The sequence below is a fragment of the Macaca thibetana genome, chromosome 16 (assembly GCF_024542745.1).
Source record: "Macaca thibetana thibetana isolate TM-01 chromosome 16, ASM2454274v1, whole genome shotgun sequence".
In the NCBI taxonomy this organism is placed as follows: domain Eukaryota; kingdom Metazoa; phylum Chordata; class Mammalia; order Primates; family Cercopithecidae; genus Macaca; species Macaca thibetana.
Genome location: NC_065593.1, coordinates 66,569,363 through 66,587,888, shown reverse-complemented (window position 1 = coordinate 66,587,888; position 18,526 = coordinate 66,569,363). Strand labels below are relative to the sequence as shown.

Genomic DNA, 18,526 nt, shown 5'->3' with positions numbered 1-18,526 from the left:
CTTTAGCATCATTTTTTACATCATTTCAGTTCATACTAAACAGTGTATATAGTATATCAGTTGATTCTTAAAATGTTTTTCTCAAATGTATAATACATATATTTGTATACACCAAAAATCTGGAAAGATATATATGACAAAATATTTAGGATTTGGATCTTCTATTTTATTTTAAAATTTATTTTCTAAAGTATCTACCAAAAATCATTTGAGGAAGAAACTGATCATGAGGAAGTAGCTAAAGAATGCTACCATGGCCGGGTGCGGTGGCTCAAGCCTGTAATCCCAGCACTTTGGGAGGCCGAGACGGGTGGATCACGAGGTCAGGAGATCGAGACCATCCTGGCTAACACGGTGAAACTCCGTCTCTACTAAAAAATACAAAAAATTAGCCGGGCGTGGTGGCAGGCACCTGTAGTCCCAGCTACTCGGGAGGCTGAGGCAGGAGATTGTCGTGAACCTGGGAGGCAGAGCTTGCAGTGAGCTGAGATCCGGCCACTGCACTCCAGCCTGGACGACAGAGCGAGACTCCATCTCAAAAAAAAAAAAAAGAAAGCTACCATGGCCGGGTGTGGTGGCTCACGCCTGGAATCCCAACACTTTGGGAGGCCAAGGAGGGCGGCTCACGAGGTCAGGAGATTGAGATCATCCTGGCTAACACGGTGAAACCCTGTCTCTACTAAAAATACAAAAATTAGCCAGGCGTGGTGGCGGGCGCCTGTAGTCCCAGCTACTTGGGAGGCTGAGGCAGGAGAAGGGTGTGAAACCAGGAGGCGGAGCTTGGAGTGAGCTGAGATTGTGCCACTGCATTCCAGCCTGGGTGACAGAGGAAGACTCTGTCTCAAAAAAAAAAAAAAAAGAATGCCACCATGGGCCAGGCATGGTGGCTCACGCCTGTAATCCCAGCATTTCAGGACGCCAAGGCAGGCATACCACTTGAGGCCAGGAGTTCGAGACCAGCCTGGCCGACATGGCGAAACCCCGTCTCTACAAAAAATTTAAAAATTAGCTCGGCGTGGTGTCGCATCCCTGTAGTCCCAGCTACTCAACAGGCTGAGGCAGGAGAATTGCTTGAACCTGGGAGGCAGAGGTTACACTGAGCTAAGAAGGCACCACTGCACTCTAGCCCGGGTGACAGAGTGATACTCTGTCTCAAAAAAAAAAAAAAAAAAGAATGCTACTACGAAACCAAGTAAGGTCTTCAATTACATTTAACTTCAAAATGGAGACTGAAAAGTATTGATATTGCCAATATGATTTTGAGAAGATTGTTTCACCTTAACTACCTCTAAACTTCTAAAGCTGCTTCAGTTGTATTCACTTGCATTGAGCAGGCCAACAATAGTTTTAAACTATGCTTTGGTTTCTATTTTCTGACAATTCAGATCAGTTTTCTCACTACTGGGGAGGCTTAGGGAGTGTCACACAATCTATAGATGGACCAGGATTTTTCAAATTGAAAGTGAAACCAGCATAAAATTGGTGGGTTACAACCAGCATTAAAAAAAAAAAAAAAAAAAAAAAAAAAGGAAAACAAAATGTACGACATAAGGATATTGTTCTGTGAAGTTTTCTTTCAATTATTCACAAATATATTTGGTATGTACTGGGTTACAAAATAAAGCATTTCTATGGAACAGGGTCAAAAAAATTTTTTTAAGTTACTGTAGTTGATCTTAACACTGTCAGACAACAAAGTCATCTGCTTTATGGGATAAAGGAAAGACCATTCTTCACTTCTAACCCAAAAGGCATAAAACTAAATTCGAAGTCTGTATCAGTGCCTTAAGATATATACAGAAGTAAAGCATTTTTGTCTCCTAAAGTAAAAATCTTGAAATAGGAAAAAATCCTATTTCCCTCACTTAGTTGAAGCTTTTTAATATCAGATTGCTTGAGGGCAAAAGCCACTACTTGATACATGGCTTTGGAAATGGAAATTGCTATCTTGGTAGAGAAGTGTTTACCTTGTCACATCTGTTCTCGAAAAGACAGCAAATTCTTTTACCAAAAGAGACACAAGGGTCCAAAGACTTTGGGACTGAGAAGGACCATCAAATAGGAATCCCACTCTCATGATCCTGATGCCTTACAGACTCATCAAACAGTTTAACCAAATCAACGGTTACAAAGCTCATTTTCTTTTCTCTGAATTGTCCATTTAGGCGTACTGCTGACATGACATGTGACCAGGCTGTTTTCATGACAAATCTGTATTGGCAATCCAAAGAGAAAAAAGCTGTGCGTGATCTGTGAAATGAAAACCCCTTGCAGGTCTATGAACACAATCAAGGTAAATTTATGAAGGCTCTGGCCAAGAATCTCTCTAAACAGTATACAAAGAGTCCTGTTTTGAAGATCTGTGTGAAAAAGGATTCTAGGTTAGTTTTGGCAATAATAAAATCTACCATCGGGCCGGGCGCAGTGGCTCACGCCTGTAATCCCAGTACTTTGGGAGGCCGAGGTGGGTGGATCACGAGGTCAGGAGACCAAGACCACGGTGAAACCCCGTCTCTAAGAAAAATACAAAAAATTAGCCGGGCATGGTGGCGAGGGCCTGTAGTCCCAGCTACTTGGGAGGCTGAGGCAGGAGAATGGCGTGAACCCAGGATACGGAGTTTGCAGTGAGCCCAGACTGCGCCACTGCACTCCAGCCTGGGCAACAGAGGGAGACTCCGTCTCAAAAAAAAAAAAAAAAAAAAATCTACCATAGTATCCTTGTAACTGCAGACATCTGGGTAAGACCCAGAAGAGAACTGCCATGATACAATATTTTGGAATTACCTGTGGGCTTTTTATTTCATTTTTTGAAAAAGAGTCTTGCTCCGTCACTCAGGCTGGAGCAGTGGCATGATTACAACTCACTCAAGCCTTGACCTCCCACGCTCAAACGATCCTCCCACCTCAGCCTCTTGAGTAGCTGGGACTACAGGTGCATGCCACCATGCCAAGTTATTTTTTGTAGAGACGGGGTCTCACTCTGTTGCCCAGGCTGGTCTTGAACTCCTGGGCTCAAGATATCCTCCTGCCTCAGCCCCCTAAAGTGCTAGGATTATAAGTGTAAGCCACTGCACCTGGCCACTAGGGACTTTTTAAAGCGTAAACGCCAGGGCCTCACCTCAGCACCATGCTGGCAAAAGGAGGGCGCAGCTTGTTCTCACATCCAACCACTGGGCAAAGAAATGTTTGTGTGCCTACTATGTACAAGTCATTCCAGTAGGGCTGCTGAAACATTCAGTAAATATTTACTGAGCTGAATCAAGAAAGTGGTGGCACCATATCCATTGGTAACAACCGTTCACAGCTACTGTGGTGATGAGAATCCAGCAATGGATGCTGACTGAGTACTAGGAAAGGCTCCTTACCATGAATAGTGTCTCAGCTGGGCCCAGGAGGATGAGGAAGAATTTTCATAGGCAGGGTACGACCAATGGGAACAAAAGCAATCTCAGAAAAGCAAGGTGTGGTGTGGGTAGGCCCTTGGCAGGAGTGAGTGAGAGGGAAACTGCGCAAGAGGTGATGGCTAGATTATCAAGAGCCATGAGGGCTGCAGGAACATGTGGGTCCTGAGCATGTAAGACTGGCTCAGGTCTATACTTATGAGTGGGGATCCTAGGAACCTGTGGGTGATGAATGAGGTCAGGGGTCTGAGAGCAAAGCCCTACTAGGAACTTTCATAATACAGCAAGCAGGAAGGCACGCCCAGGAGGACTGTGGAAATGGCAAGGAAGGAGAACACGCCCCACCCCCGAGGGGGAAGGAAAGAACTCCGGAAGGAGAGGAAGAAGATACAGGGGACTCGGAGCATCAGGACAGTGCTGGGCAGACAGCAGGTGTTCGGGAACTGTTTGCTGAATGGAAAGACCATTGGTGAGCCTGGCAAAAAGTTTGAACGGAGTCAAGGAGGAAGCCAGGATCCAGAGAGGAAGGGAGGGAAGGCTGATGAGAAAGTCCCAGCAGTGGCTGCAGGCAACTGAAGGTGTCTGTCGTGAAGGGAGAGGGAGAAGGCACACAGGAAGCTGAGGGGAAAACAAGGCAGAGAGGAGGTGAGTGGGGAAAAGAGCCCACTAGCAGGCCAGGGAAAGAAAGAGTGGGTAAAAGGAATCTGAAAAGATGAAAAGAAGGGAGAAATACTAGAAAAAGCTTTCAGGAGTCTTGAGAGAATATAGAGCAAACAGGCAGAAGGACATACTACTCTCTTTGGCAGAAGGGCTAGATACAACGAAACTGTGAAGCAGAGGACGGGGAAGTTGAAGTTCATTTTCTTAGTCCAAACGGCTCAAATGATACATCAAAGGGCACAGAAGCCCTGGTCTCTCAGCCAGGCCTGCCTTTAATTTTAATTTTCCACTGTACAAAGTCAGTTTAAGAGACAACTCATTTACACCCACGGCAGTAACTAAACAACTCCCAACACTATTTCTACTAATAACCTTAAGAAAGCACCCCCACCCCAGGCAGAAATATTAATCACTAAGCCATTCTGCTTCATAAGAAGAGAGCTATGTGTATATTATCTAGAACCAAATGCTTTCTCTTCTTAATTTGAAAAGCAGGGCTGGGTGCAGTGGCTCATGCCTGTAATCTCAATACTTTGGGAGGCCAAGGCAGGTGGATCACTTGAGGTCAGGAGTTGGAGACCAGCCTGGCCAACAAGGTGAAACCTCATCTCTACTAAAAATACAAACAACAACAAAAAAATTAGCCAGCCATAATGGCAAGCATCTGTAATCCCAGCTACTCGGGAAGCTGAGGCAGAAGAATCGCTTGAACCTGGGAGGCAGAGGTTGTGGTGAGCTGAGATCACGCCACTGCACTCCAGCCTGGGCAACAAGAGCAAAACTCCGTCTCAAAAAAAAAAAAAAAAAAACAACGAAACTGCTTGGGGTAGCTTAGTATGCTGTGAGCTGATGTATTTACAAACATATCAAGGATTTAAACTGTAAGCAAAGTAAATGTATACTATAAATTAGACTAACAGCACTGTTCCTTCCTTTTGAATGGATCTTTTCAGAAATTAATCTCAGGCCAGGCATGGTGGCTCATGCCTATAATCCTAGCACTCTGGAAGGACGAGGCAGGTGGATCGCGTAAGTCCAGGAGTTCGAGATCACCCTAGGCAACATGGTGAAAACCTGTCTCTACAAAAACAATATAAAAATAAGCTGGGCATGGCGGTGCGCGCCTGTAGTCCCAGTTACTCAGGAGGCTGAGGTGGGAGGATCACCTGAGCCTGAGGTGGTCAAGGCTGCAGTGAACCATGATCATACCACCACACTCTAGCCTGGGAGACAGAGTGAGACCCTGTCTCCAAAGAAAGAAAGAAAAAAAAAAAAACTTAATTTCAGAGTTAATTTGCTACAGGGTTCTAAACACACAACCCTAACAGTTCCACTGAAAACAGTCGACCAAATCAGTCTCTTAGAACGTATTAATACTACTACTCTAAGATGGATTAAAGATGAGAAGGGGCAAGAATGAAGAGCTTAAAATAACATTTTAAAAAATTCTTCTAAATACTCCTATTGTCATACGAATTCACATTATTTTTTTAAAAATCACCTAACACTCAGCAATTCTTATCAGTTAAAACAAATGAATTTATAGATTCCTAATTTTATGATACATGGATCCCCTGGTTCTATTATTTTTTAGTTTCTCACATTTCTGCATTCCCACTAAGAATTCCCTTAGGATTTTAATATTAACATCAAAAAGTTTGCTTTCTAGTAGAGACAAGAAAGGGGCTGAAACTGTCCTAGGTAAGCCACTTCTGTTTTTTGTTTTTTGTTTTCAGAGACGGAGACTCGCTATGTCACCCAGGCTGGAGTGCGGTGGTGCGATCTCATCTCACTGCAACCTCCACCTCCCAGGTTCATGTGATTCTCCCGCCTAGGCCTCCTGAGTAACTGGGACTACAGGCGTGCACCACCAGGCCCGGCTAATTTTTGTATTGTTAGTAGAGACGGGGTTTTGCCATGTTGACCACACTGGTGTCGAACTCCTGGCCTCAGGTGATCCACCTGCCTCCGCCTCCCCAAGTGCTGGGATTATACATGGCCCAGCAGCCACTTCTTTTTTATCTCCACATTTTTTCACTCTCTATCTGACTTTACTTCACACTGGTCTAAAAAATCAAAATGATCTTATTAAGCTAAGTTAAAGGTATTAAAAAAAATTGAGGTCTTTGTACTTTTAAAAGGTATTGCTTTTTTTTTTTTTAAATTTAGGTGGTTTTTTTTGAGACGGAGTCTTGCTCTGTCACCCAGGCTGGAGTGCAGTGGGGCAATCTTGGCTCACTGCAACCTCCGCCTGCCAGGTCCAAGCAGTTCTCCCGCCTCAGCCTCCTGAGTAGCTGGGATTACAGGTATGCGCCACCACGCCCAGTTAATTTTTGTATTTTTAGTAGAGACGGGGTTTCACCATGTTGGTCAGGCTGGCCTCGAACTCCTGACCTCATGATCTGCCCGCGTCAGCCTCCCAAAGAGCTGGGATTACAGGCATGAGCCACCGCACCCAGTCAAATTTAGATTTTAATTTCTTCCCTCCCAAGGATGAGAAGGTATTGCTTTTATTTACTCAAGTAGAAGCACTTTTTATAAGGCATATACCTAGGTAACAGAAACCAGATTTACATAGAAATTTCTAGTGTAATTTGTAGATAAAAATATTAAAACTGAAAGTAAAGAACATTACTCCTTCTACAGGTAAATAATAGAATTCAATCTAAAAAGACCAGACCCTAAAAAAAAATTTAAGTTAAATCTAAGTAGTTTTTACCCATCCAAATAGTTGTCCAAGATCAGGACTTGATAGAAAGACAAAAATTGATATAATCACTTCTTGCTCACTGAAGAGAAAACTGAGCCTGAGATAGATGTTAACTAACATGATTCATCCAAAGTGGCTTTACACAAAACAAAACATTAGGCTGGGCATGGTGGCTCATGCCTGTAATGCTAGTACTTTGGAAGGCCAAGGTGGAAGGATTGCTCAAGCCCAGGAGTTCAAGATCAGCCTCGACAACATGAGGGGATCCCCATTGCCACAAAAAAAATTTTAAAACTAGCCAGCTGTGATGGTGCACACCTGTAGTCCCAGATATTTGGGAGGCTGAGCAGGGAGGAGTGCTTAAGCCCATGAGTTCACAGCTTCTGTGAGCCATGACAGCACCACTGCACTCCTGCCTAGGCAATTGAGCAAGACCCTGTCTCCAAAAAAAAAAAAGAAAAAAATTAAATTAGCAAATACTTCAACTTAAAAAGAGTATTCTAAGGCTTGTAAGTCATTAAGTCCAAGTTACTGGAGTTAAAATTCAAAGTCTTCAATTCAAGCACCAATCAGAGATTTGGAAAAAAAACACAAGACCTCAACTTATTATTTATTTATTTATTTTTGCTTTTCTTCTTGCTAGAAATCTAAAATTGTTTTATAGCTAAGATCATATCATGGCATGTACTTGAAAAAAACATCTTCTAGATAAAAAGAGAAGGAACACTGTTCTTCTCTGTTCCTGATTCAAAAGAAGATTAGGGCTGGGTGTGGCGGCTCACGCCTATAATCCCAGCACTTTGGGAGGCTGAGGCGGGTGGATCACCTGAGGTCAGGAGTTTGAGACCAGCCTAGCAAATATGGCGAAACCCCATCTCTACTAAAAACACAAAAATTAGCTGGGCGAGCTGGCGGGTGTCTGTAATCCCAGCTACTCAGGAGGCTGAAGCAAGAGAATCACTTGAACCTGGGAGGTAGAGGCTGCAGTGAGCCAAGATCACGTCACTGCACTCCAGCCTGGGTGACAGAGTGACACTCTGTCTCAAAAAAAAAAGAGAAGACTAGGTCCTAGCTGCTCCTGGATATATTTAGCAAAGTCTCACAGAACCTCTGCTCTATCTTCTGAGAGAGCACACGTGGTCAGGAGCCAACAGCCCGACAACCACGCCCTGGGGTTCTGCTCCTTCTCTGCCTCTTACTAGCTGTGTTCTTTGGACAAGTGACTATCTTTCTGTGTGCCAATTTTTCCATCTGAAAAGTAGAGATAATAATACCTACTAAAATAGGCCAGGCGTGGTGGCTCACGCCTAGAATCCCAGCACTTTGGAAGGTCGAGGCAGGTAGATTACCTGAGGTCAGGAATTCAAGACCAGCCTGACCAACATGGAGAAACCCCATCTCTACTAAAAATACAAAACTAGCAGGGTGTGGTGGCACTTGCCTATAATCCCAGCTACTAGGGAGGCTGAGGCAGGAGAGTCGTTTGAACCCGGGACACGGAGGTTGCGGTGAGTCGAGATTGCGCCACTGCACTCCAGCCTGGGCAACAAGAGTGAAACTCCCTCTCAAAAAACAATAAACAATAAAAAAATAAAATGGGAGAAAGAAGCCATTTACGCGCACATTAACTTTTGCACACATCAAGTTTCTCTCTACATAACTAATCCGGCAAATCAGTTCACATTCTTTAGCTTTATAGCATCTAGGAAACATGAGGCAGATACTATCTCCATTGTACAGATAATTGTGATTTACTTGTGGCACAATTTAATGGTTTAACATAAATAAAACACCTCACATATTTCCCAGTAGTTGCCATTATTATTGTATTTAAGAGAAAAGGTTAACTTTTAGAAATGAATTGTAAGTAACTTTTAAACCTTAGAATTAAAAAAAAAAATTCCTCACAAAGTTCAAGTTATAAGAAAAAGAATTATTAATCAGCCAGGTTAACAAAAAAAAGGAGAAGAAAGAGAATTCTGGCCGGGCCCAGTGGAGGAGGGTAAGAGGCCAGGAGTTCAAGACCAGCCTGGGCAACATAGAGAGACCCTGTCTCTACAAAAAATTTTAAAAATTGCATGCGGGCCGGGCGCGGTGGCTCAAGCCTGTAATCCCAGCACTTTGGGAGGCCGAGACGGGTGGATCACAAGGTCAGGAGATCGAGATCATCCTGGCTAACACGGTGAAACCCCGTCTCTACTAAAAAAAAAATACAAAAAACTAGCCGGGTGTGGTGGCAGGCACCTGTAGTCCCGGCTACTCGGGAGGCTGAGGCAGGAGAATGGCGTAAACCCGGGAGGCGGAGCTCACAGTGAGCTGAGATCCGGCCACTGCACTCCAGCCTGGGCGGCAGAGCGAGACTCCATCTCAAAAAAAAAAAAAAAAAAAAAAAAAAAAATTAGCCAGGTTTGGTGGCACACGCCTATAGTCCCAGGACCTCAGGAGGCTGAGGTGGGAGGATCATTTGAGCCCAGGAGGTTGAGGCTGCAGTGAACCATGATCATTCCAGGGCACTCAGCTTGGGCAACAGAGGGAGACCCTGTCAGAAAGAAAAGAAAGAAAGGGAGGAAGGAAAGGAGGGAGAGAAGAAGGAAGGGAGGGAGAAAGGAAGAGAGGAAGGAGGGGAAGGGAAGAAAGAGGAGGAAAGGGGAGGGGAGGGGAAGGGAGGGGAGCAAGAGGGAGGGAAGGAAGGGAATTCTAGCCAGGCATGGTGGCTCAAGTCTGTAATCCCAGCATTCTGGGAAGGCTGAGGTGGGAGGATCGCTTGAGCCCAGAAGTTCATGACCAGCCTGGGCTATATAGTGAGACACCGTCTCTACAAAAAAAAAAAAAAAAAAACAAAAACCTTAAAAAAATTAATCCAGCGTGGCAGCATGTGCCTGTAGTTCCAGCTACTTGGGAGGCTGAGGTAGGAGTGCTGCTTGAGCCTGGGAGGGAGAGGTTGCGGTGAACTCAGATCACGCCACTGCACTCCAGCCTGGGTGACAGAGCTTATTCATTCAGGGAAAACATAGGAAATGGTTTCTCTCACATAACTTAGTTTCAAGGAAACTGATCTCATGGCCCTACCTCAGAATTAAAAGAAAACATTTTCATTAGTAATGTTATTAATAAAATATTTTATTGTCTAAACTATTAATATAATTAAAAATGAATTGTTTTATTTTCCCTTTTATACACAATCATCAAAAAGCAGCCAAATGTCCCTAAACTTGATTTTTTGCTGCTACAAACATAATCATTTATTCTAGTAGTGAAAACTTAATTATTTGGGGCTTAACTTTCCATTTTAAAAGATTTTCCCTCTGCCTTTTCCTTCTCTGGCTCTCCCATCATTCACTTGTCCTTGTTACTTGTTAATACTACCACCAGGAAGCACAGTGCAACGCAATACAGCACAGGACAGGACAGGACCACACAGCATAGCACAGCACAGGACAACACAGGATAGGACAGGACAGCATAGCACAGCACAGCACAGCATAGGATAGGACAGGACAGGACAGGACAGCACAGCAGGCTATTCTGGTCAATGTTCAGTAAGCAAGGCTGAAACTAATGGTTGTAACACCCCATTAGGTGATCTACCAGTGAGTTCAGACAGAAACTACCAGTAATTACTTTAAATGATAAGAAAGACAATCTAGTCCTTCCTTCAGATAATGATTATGGAGTGGCTCAACAACTGAATTTCTTGGACAAGTAAGGACAAGCTAGAGAACCCAGGAGGTTGAGTAACAAGACATTGTTTTCTTCTGTGAGACCAATGCGTAGATTTTAGAAAGAGAGTAAAGGTCATTTTGTACCAAAAAAAAAACAAATAAAAAAATAAAAAACGGCCGGGCGCGGTGGCTCACGCCTGTAATCCCAGCACTTTGGGAGGCCGAGGCGGGCGGATCACAAGGTCAGGAGATCGAGACCACGGTGAAACCCCGTCTCTACTAAAAATACAAAAAATTAGCCGGGCGCGGTTGTGGGCGCCTGTAGTCCCAGCTACTCGGGAGGCTGAGGCAGGAGAATGGCGTGAACCCGGGAGGCGGAGCTTGCAGTGAGCCGAGATCGCAGCACTGCACTCCAGCCTGGGCGACAGAGCGAGACTCCATCTCAAAAAAAATAAAAATAAAAATAAAATAAAATAAAATAAAAAACAACACTACAATATCTGCCTTACTTAAGAGATCAAAAATGTTAATTATTTAAAAAGGATGACAGTTTCTTTCTTTTTTTAACCAAGAGATAAAAGCAAGAAAAAGATGGCAATTGCTACTGCTATTCTCAGGCTTCAAAACTGGCAGATACAGGGAAAAACATGTTAATACAGAGAGTCAGACCTACCATACCCTTGACTGAAATGAACATCATATAGCAGGACTTACATACAGACACAAGTAAGTAAGGAAATACTGATGCCAACACCATGAAAGTAATCTTTGCATATTCTTTTAATGAACAGTCTTACAATTCAAAAGAATGGAAACTCAATTACTATTACAGGGTTTTATCATTAGATATTCATGGTAGCCTCTAATCTTGTTTTCTTTCATCCCTGAGATTCCCCAACTATTACATTAAACAAAGCTCAATTACCTTTCTGATAATTATAATTTTTATATATATGTGTGTGTGTGTATATATGTGGGTGTGTATATATATATATTTTTTTTTTCTGAAACAGAGTCTTGCTCTGTCACCCAGGCTGGAGTAAACTGGAGCAATCTTGGCTCACTGCAACCTCCGCCTCCTGGGTTCAAGCGATTCTCCTGCCTCAGCCTCCCGAGTAGCTGGGATTACAGGTGCGCACCAACACATCCAGCTAATTTTTTGTATTTTTAGTAGAGACAGCATTTCACCATGTGGCCAGGTCGGTCTCAAACTCCTGACCTTGTGATCTGCCCGCCTCGGCCTACCAAAGGGCTGGGATTACAGGTGTAAGCCACCGCGCTCGGCCAGGAAAATATTAAAGGAGGAAAAACAGCTATAGAAACTCAGGTCTCCACACAGAAGGATTCTATTCTGTACTTGTTCACTGTCTCTGAATGAATGTTACCTCCATGAAAGTTCCCAATTTTTCCCCCTTGGGGGAGTTACTTTGAATTGCTGGCAAAGACAGACTGGATATAGGTCAAATCTTATTATCAGGAATTAATTAAGTACAAATTATTTGGGTGTGGAAGAATTCTACTGTGAGTTACGCTAGGGCTCTTTGTTGTTGAGGCTTTTCTCTTAGTGTGACAACCGTTAAGGGTCAAACTCTCTAGGTGCATAACTTAATAGCAGCATTACTTTACATTGGTTCCCTTTCACCAGCATAGAGCAGCCTTCCAATTGCACAGAAAATTGATCCTCAGTCTGCATACTGAAGCACTCTTTCAGGAAATCAAAAATTGTAAAAAAGTTCAAGAACACCCAACTCCCCTTCCCTCTCACCACAGGAGCTCTTTCCAGAACAAAATAATGAAAAGTAAAAACACTGAAAAATGGGATTTTGCATACACATACCTTACATATTTTACATGCTTAACGTTTCTCTTAAAAGGCATTTGAATTGAAGCAACAAAATATGTTTATCTTAAAGACAATTCATGGTTTATAAACTACCAGAAAAGAAGTTGGCTGCTGAAATACAAAACAGGGAGTTCAAACATAGGCTTTCAAAGAGCCACAAAATTCCTAACAAATACAAATCAGTGTGTGCATGTATGACTATGTGCAGATATGTACTGTTTTGCTGGGGAGAGGGTACACAGTTTCCTCAAAGAGGTTCTGATTTGGAAAAAGAAAGGTTAAACCACTGTAATCAAGTAAGGTCATTTTAAACTATTCTTTAAGTAAATTTAATTACACAGCAGATACTGTGTTATTTCACTGAAGCAGTGAAAACAAGACTATGTGGCCACACGTCCTACCTCTGTGTCCCAGGAATCCTGAAGGACAGGGTTTCTGCTACTCCTTTTGGTCTGGGGGGGAAGATGGTTGTCTTCTTCGTTGCCATTCCTTCTCCTTTTCCTGAAATTAAATCCCAAGGAGAAAAAAAAAAAATCAAAACAACTGATGTTTTGGACACTTGAATTGCAAACCATAACAACATATAAATTTGCCCTCTCGCCTGAGAAAACATAATTCACCATATGATATCCCGATAGGTTATTGGTTGGAAGTACACCATCACGGGACACTAAGCGCAAAAATACAAGGTAGCAGCAGGAAGGTCAAGCTTAAATTAGTAAAACTCATTTCTAAAAAGAAACTTAACAATTTTAAATGTCTGTTGGGACTAAAACAAGAACAGGAAGAGGTTAATGACTAAGCTTTCAACCTAATTAAGGTTTTCTTCTTTCTACACTCCCTGAAATTACAATTCCAAGTTACCTAATTGTACTCCCTTCCATATGACAACATTTGAAATGAGAGTGGCTGCCTTTGCCTATTTGCCCTGAAAACCCTTATAAAGGTACCTCTTGGTCGCATTAACCTGATTATTCTGGCAACACTAGCTGGTATTATGATATAACAATTACTTCACTAGATTGTTACCATGAGATTATAGCATAAGCTGCTTAAAATTTCCAGGTTTAAAGAAAAATCACACATCTTTCTTAGGCAAGTGTTCTCAGATGTGCAAGAAAGACCAAATTTGTATGTACTCTATTTAAGAATTATGTGCTGTCAAAACGATTTCTGAACCCGTTAGAAAACAGAAATAAATTAAAGGAGGTAAAATTTTAAGTCAAATTGCCCGGAACTGTACTGTCCAATATGGTAGCCACCAGCCACATACGGTTATTTACATTTAAATTAACTAAAATTAACCATCCAGTTTCTAGGTCACAGCAGCCCTGTTTCTAGTGCTCAGTGGCCACATGTAGCTAGTGGCTACTGCACTGACCAGCACAGATAAAGCACATTCCCGTCACTGCAGAACGTTCTCCCAGCAGCACAGGCTAGAGGTCTGTATGTACATGGCAGCAGCACCTATTAAAAAACCCTTAAAGTTTCAGCTTTCTATAGATGAGAGACAAAAGGCTGGTGTGGACACACAGCTTTTGGAAAGCATGTACAATTGGAGGATATAGTGTCTTCTATATAATTATACACTTTCTATAAGAGTAGCGTGGCTTACACTGGCAGGCCTTTAATCCTACAGGTTTTGAGTTGAGGTCTCAATACTGGAGAAAATAAATGATCACCCTGAGCTCAATTCTCCGTACTCTGCAACATTCTGAATAGGTCTAACTTTAATAATGAGTATGGATCCTAGCTTAAGTTTGGAATAATAAAGAGTGTGTGGTTCTGATAAAGCTTCAACCATCCTGCACTGGGCTATGTAATTTACCTCATTCTAAGACATCATTTCTGCTCCCTACCTTTCTCTTAGGAGATCAGATCTTAGCTGCACATTACTCTGAAGTAGATGGAGGTTAAAAAAAAAAAGATGAATACCAGGTTTTAATAATCACTAAACAGATGTGCTTTTATCATAAATTTGAATCAAGAAACTGCTAATTTCATCCTAATATGATCAGAGAATTTGCGTGGGAGTGTTCTGCAGAGGCAAAGCAACGTCCGCTGGGAGGCCAGTTGACACCCAAAGAGAAACTCATCGAATAAGTAGCAGCTGCTGGTCCTCACACACTCATTTTATCAGCGTGCCAACAGCTGATTGGGCTTTGGGCTGCTGAGTCACTCTAACCAAACTTATGAGCCTGATCAAAATTTGCTATCTCCTCATTTATAATGGGGGATAGATCTTTCCAGGGACAAGACTATGAAGGTCAAGGAGGTTGCATGGCAGAGGAACTGTAAGAACAAAAAAAGATGAGACTGTTTTGTGGATTTCAACTAATCTCCGGGACAGTCACATGAAATATCCCTGCCTCATAAATCACTTGATCTCGCAAAGTACCAGAATAATCTCTTTGGCCTGTTGGTGGCCTTCTCCTTTGGATGGTACCAGATTAAGAAAGAGTTCTACCTGTTCTTTATTTGCCTTTTTCTAGGCTCTTAGCAGATCTCATCCTTGAAACATTCTGCTTTCGATAATGATGTTAACAACTGGCAAGATTACAGCTTCATGCTCATCCCTATCGGTTCAATCAATCAGATTACAGTTTTTGGCATTAATGCCACAGACCAGGTTATAATTTTAGCAGGCACCCCTATAACTGATTATATTCTCCCCTAACCATCTAGGTGCAGATTACCAGTTAGCATCTGCTACTTCTAACGATGGCTGATTCCATCACATTGCATCATTTCATTTCTCTCCAACCTTCCTGTCATCTCCTAGAGACTGGGCATAGAAATAATCTTTTTTTTTTTTTCTTTGAGACGAAGTCTCGCTCTGTCGCCCAGGCTGGAGTGCAGTGGCCAGATCTCAGCTCACTGCAAGCTCCGCCTCCCGGGTTCACGCCATTCTCCTGCCTCAGCCTCCGAGTAGCTGGGACCACAGGCGCCGCCACCTCGCCCGGCTAATTTTTTGTGGTTTTTTTTTTTTTTAGTAGAGACGGGGTTTCGCCGTGCTAGCCAGGATGGTCTCGATCTCCTGACCTTGTGATCCGCCCGTTTCGGCCTCCCAAAGTGCTGGGATTACAGGCTTGAGCCACCGCGCCCGGCAGAAATAATCTTAAGAGTATGAGCTGGGCACAGTGACCGACACCTGTAATCCCAGCACTTTGGGAGGCCGAGGCAGGCAGATCACTTGAGGTCAGGAGTTCGAAACCAGCCAGGCCCACATGGTGAAACCCGTCTCTACTAAAAATACAAAACAGCAGGGCGTGGTGGCTCGTGCCTGTAATCCCAGCTACTTGGGAGGCTGAGGCAGGAGAACTGCTTCAACCCAGGAGGTGGAGGTTGCAGTGAGCCGAGGTTGCACCACTGCACTCCAGCCTGGCCAACACAGCAAGACTCCGTCTCAAAACAAACAAACAAAAACAGTATGGAGGCCGGGCGCGGTGGCTCAAGCCTGTAATCCCAGTACTTGGGGAGGCCGAGGCGGGTGGATCACGAAGTCAGGAGATCGAGACCATCCTGGCTAACATGGTGAAACCCCGTCTCTACTAAAAATACGAAAAACTAGCCGGGCGTGGTGGCGGGCGCCTGTAGTCCCAGCTACTCGGAGGCTGAGGCAGGAGAATGGCGTAAACCCGGGAGGCGGAGCTTGCAGTGAGCCGAGATCGGGCCACTGCACTCCAGCCTGGGTGACACAGCGAGACTCCGTCTCAAAAAAAAAAAAAAAAAAAAAAAAAACAAAAAAAAAAAAAAACAGTATGGAAACTAGTGGTTTTCAAACTTTATTTTTAAAAGTGACAGAACTCTTTCTTTCTCACTGTAGAAAAATACTCTCTATATAAGAGATAAAGGATTTGTTGAAGCAGGGACTCCCAGTCTGGTGAGGTGGCTCACATTTGTAATCCCAGCACTTTGGGAGGCCAAGATGGGTGGATTCCTTGAGCCCAGGAGTTCAAGACCAGCCTGGGCAGTATGGTGAAACCCCATCTCTACCAAAAATACAAAGGTTAGCTGGGTGTGATAGCTCACATCTGTGGTCCAGTTACTCAGGAGGCTGACATGGGAGCATTACCTGAGCCTGGGAGGTTGAGGCTGCAGTGAGGCATGACGGGGCCACTGCACTCCAGCCTGGTCGACAGAGTGAGACTCTGTCAATCAATCAATCAGTCAATCAATCAACCAATCAGTCAATAAGCAGGGACTCCCTCACCACACACCCACCTCTCTGCGGCTATCCAATCTATTGTGTGACAGCCTGAAAAACCATCTTTTTTTTTTTTTTTTGAGATGAAGTTTCGCTTTTGTTGCCCAGGTTGGAGTGCAATGATCTCGGCTCACCGCAACCTCCGCCTTCCGGGTTCAAGCGATTCCGCCTTAGCCTCCCAAGTAACTGGGATTAAGGCGCCCGCTACCAGGCCCGACTAATTTTTTTGAATTTTTAGTAGAGACGGAGTTTCACCATGTTGGCCAGGGTGATCTCGAACTCCTGACCTCAGGTGATCCACCGGCCTCGGCCTCCCAAAGTGCTGGGATCACAGGCCTGAGCCACCGCGCCCAGCCGAAAAACCACCATCTTAGACCGTCCTAGAGCTGGCAGAGCTGGCCCATCATACTCCATTAAACACTGGCAAGAAAAGCCTGTCCAAATCAAATAACTTATTTAAAACATGTTGAGATTATTTGTGTACTTGATAAAAGGAATCTACTACCAGTATAAATGCATTCAGATTAGTTGTGTACAGTCGAATTTTTATTTGTAGGAAATATTTAGATTTTTCTTCAGATATGTGAGACACCCCAAGAGAATATCGTAAGTATAAACTGGGTTTGGGGAAGAATAACATGGCAGTCGGGTCAGTATCTAAAGCTGTATCTAAAGCTCTTGTTCCTAATTCCGATAGCATGTCTGTAATTGGGCCCCCAATTTCAAATTTAGTCCACTCTTCTTTTCTATACAACGAGAGGCTTTATGCTCCACTTGCTACATGACCCAAATCAATAATCCCATGCAGCAGCTTGGGGAACCCGAGGTTTCCACCATGGGACCAAATAAACTCAGGATACTTCTGAGAACTTCAATCCCGTGAAATAACTATTTCAGAGAAGGATCCTTGTGGAAAGACCGGAACATGAAGAGCATTCTGAGGTAACCCTTCCCAACTTTCTCCTCCACACATTCTTGCAGAGGAAATTAAGAGGGAGAAAAAAATTAAGAAATCCCAACTTAGTCGGGACTCTAGGAGTACATGTCAAGCATAGAACTCCTAATTTAAGGGCCAGGCTCCCTTGGGAAGGTAGCGAGTGCATCGCGACAAAATCCTACCTCCCGCCTTCGGAATCAAACGGCCCCGCATCCAAACAGTTTAGAATCCAGCTTGTTCTTAATGCTACAGTCAAGAGAGGATCCATAACCTGCCCTGGTCATCTGCCCTTCTGTGTTCACAACCGTTCATAGCACAAGTTCTTCGGTCTAACCTAATCTTTCCCTGCTGCGGGGTTAAGCCCAACCTTTCTTTCTGACCTTGGGGAGCCGGCAGCTCCCCGCCCGGTGCCCTCACAAAAGCCTGAGGGGGCCCCCTCTCCAAGATGAGACGTTTCTCCCATCCCCCCACCCTCCTAAATTTAGGACAGGGAAGCTTTAGGGCCACTGTCTCTCTTCCGGGACCGATCACACTTCGTTCCAAATAGGAAACGATAGGGGGGTAAAAAGATGGAGGGGCGGGAGACCTGGACCCCGGAGTCACCTTCCAGCTACCCACAAGAACCAAGCATCCGATCACTCGCGCATCCCTCTCCCCTCCTCCCCCGGCCCGCAGTGGACCCCACAGGGAGCCCCGCCGGGTCCACACTTGCTCCGACCCCCATTTCGCGCGCCCCCTTGGCTCCATCTCCCAAATCCTCAGGCGACGAGTGGAAAGAGGGTCCCTTCCCTCTCACCTGGGACGGAGGCGCTCGCTCATGGCAGCTGGCGGAGGGAAGCTACGCGGCGCCGCTCCGCGAGAAGAGGGAACAGTGGGGGTTGTGTTTCGGCGGCCGCCACGCCCACCCCCTCGGGCCTTAGCTCTCGCAGCCGCTCGGGTGGACGCAGCCGGTAGCGAGTACCCCTCAGTCGGACCCGTACCACCGCTACTTCCGGCGTCTGCTCCGCGCCCCCCCATGTCGCTGCCGCCGTGGTACCGCCCTCTCGCGGCTGCGCAGTGGCACGATCCCAACCGCGCCGACCGGTAACCCCGCCCACGGGAAGAGG

General features: G+C 44.5%; 1 protein-coding gene across 4 annotated transcripts in view; it reads right to left on the bottom strand.

Moving 5' to 3' along the window:
• FAM104A (family with sequence similarity 104 member A) overlaps positions 1-18,526 on the bottom strand; it is a 24,719-nt gene extending 6,193 nt beyond the window's left edge. For 2 of the 4 annotated variants that reach the window (XM_050765760.1, XM_050765761.1), the window contains exons 1-2: positions 18,217-18,526; positions 12,678-12,777 (exon numbers count right to left, since the gene is read on the bottom strand). In XM_050765760.1, the coding sequence (XP_050621717.1) occupies positions 12,678-12,777; positions 18,217-18,437 (321 nt within the window). In that variant the 5' untranslated portion in view covers positions 18,438-18,526. Of the gene's footprint in view, positions 1-12,677; positions 12,778-13,140; positions 13,705-18,216 lie in introns of those variants that run through there. The other 2 variants (XM_050765763.1, XM_050765762.1) reach the window with 2 other exon arrangements.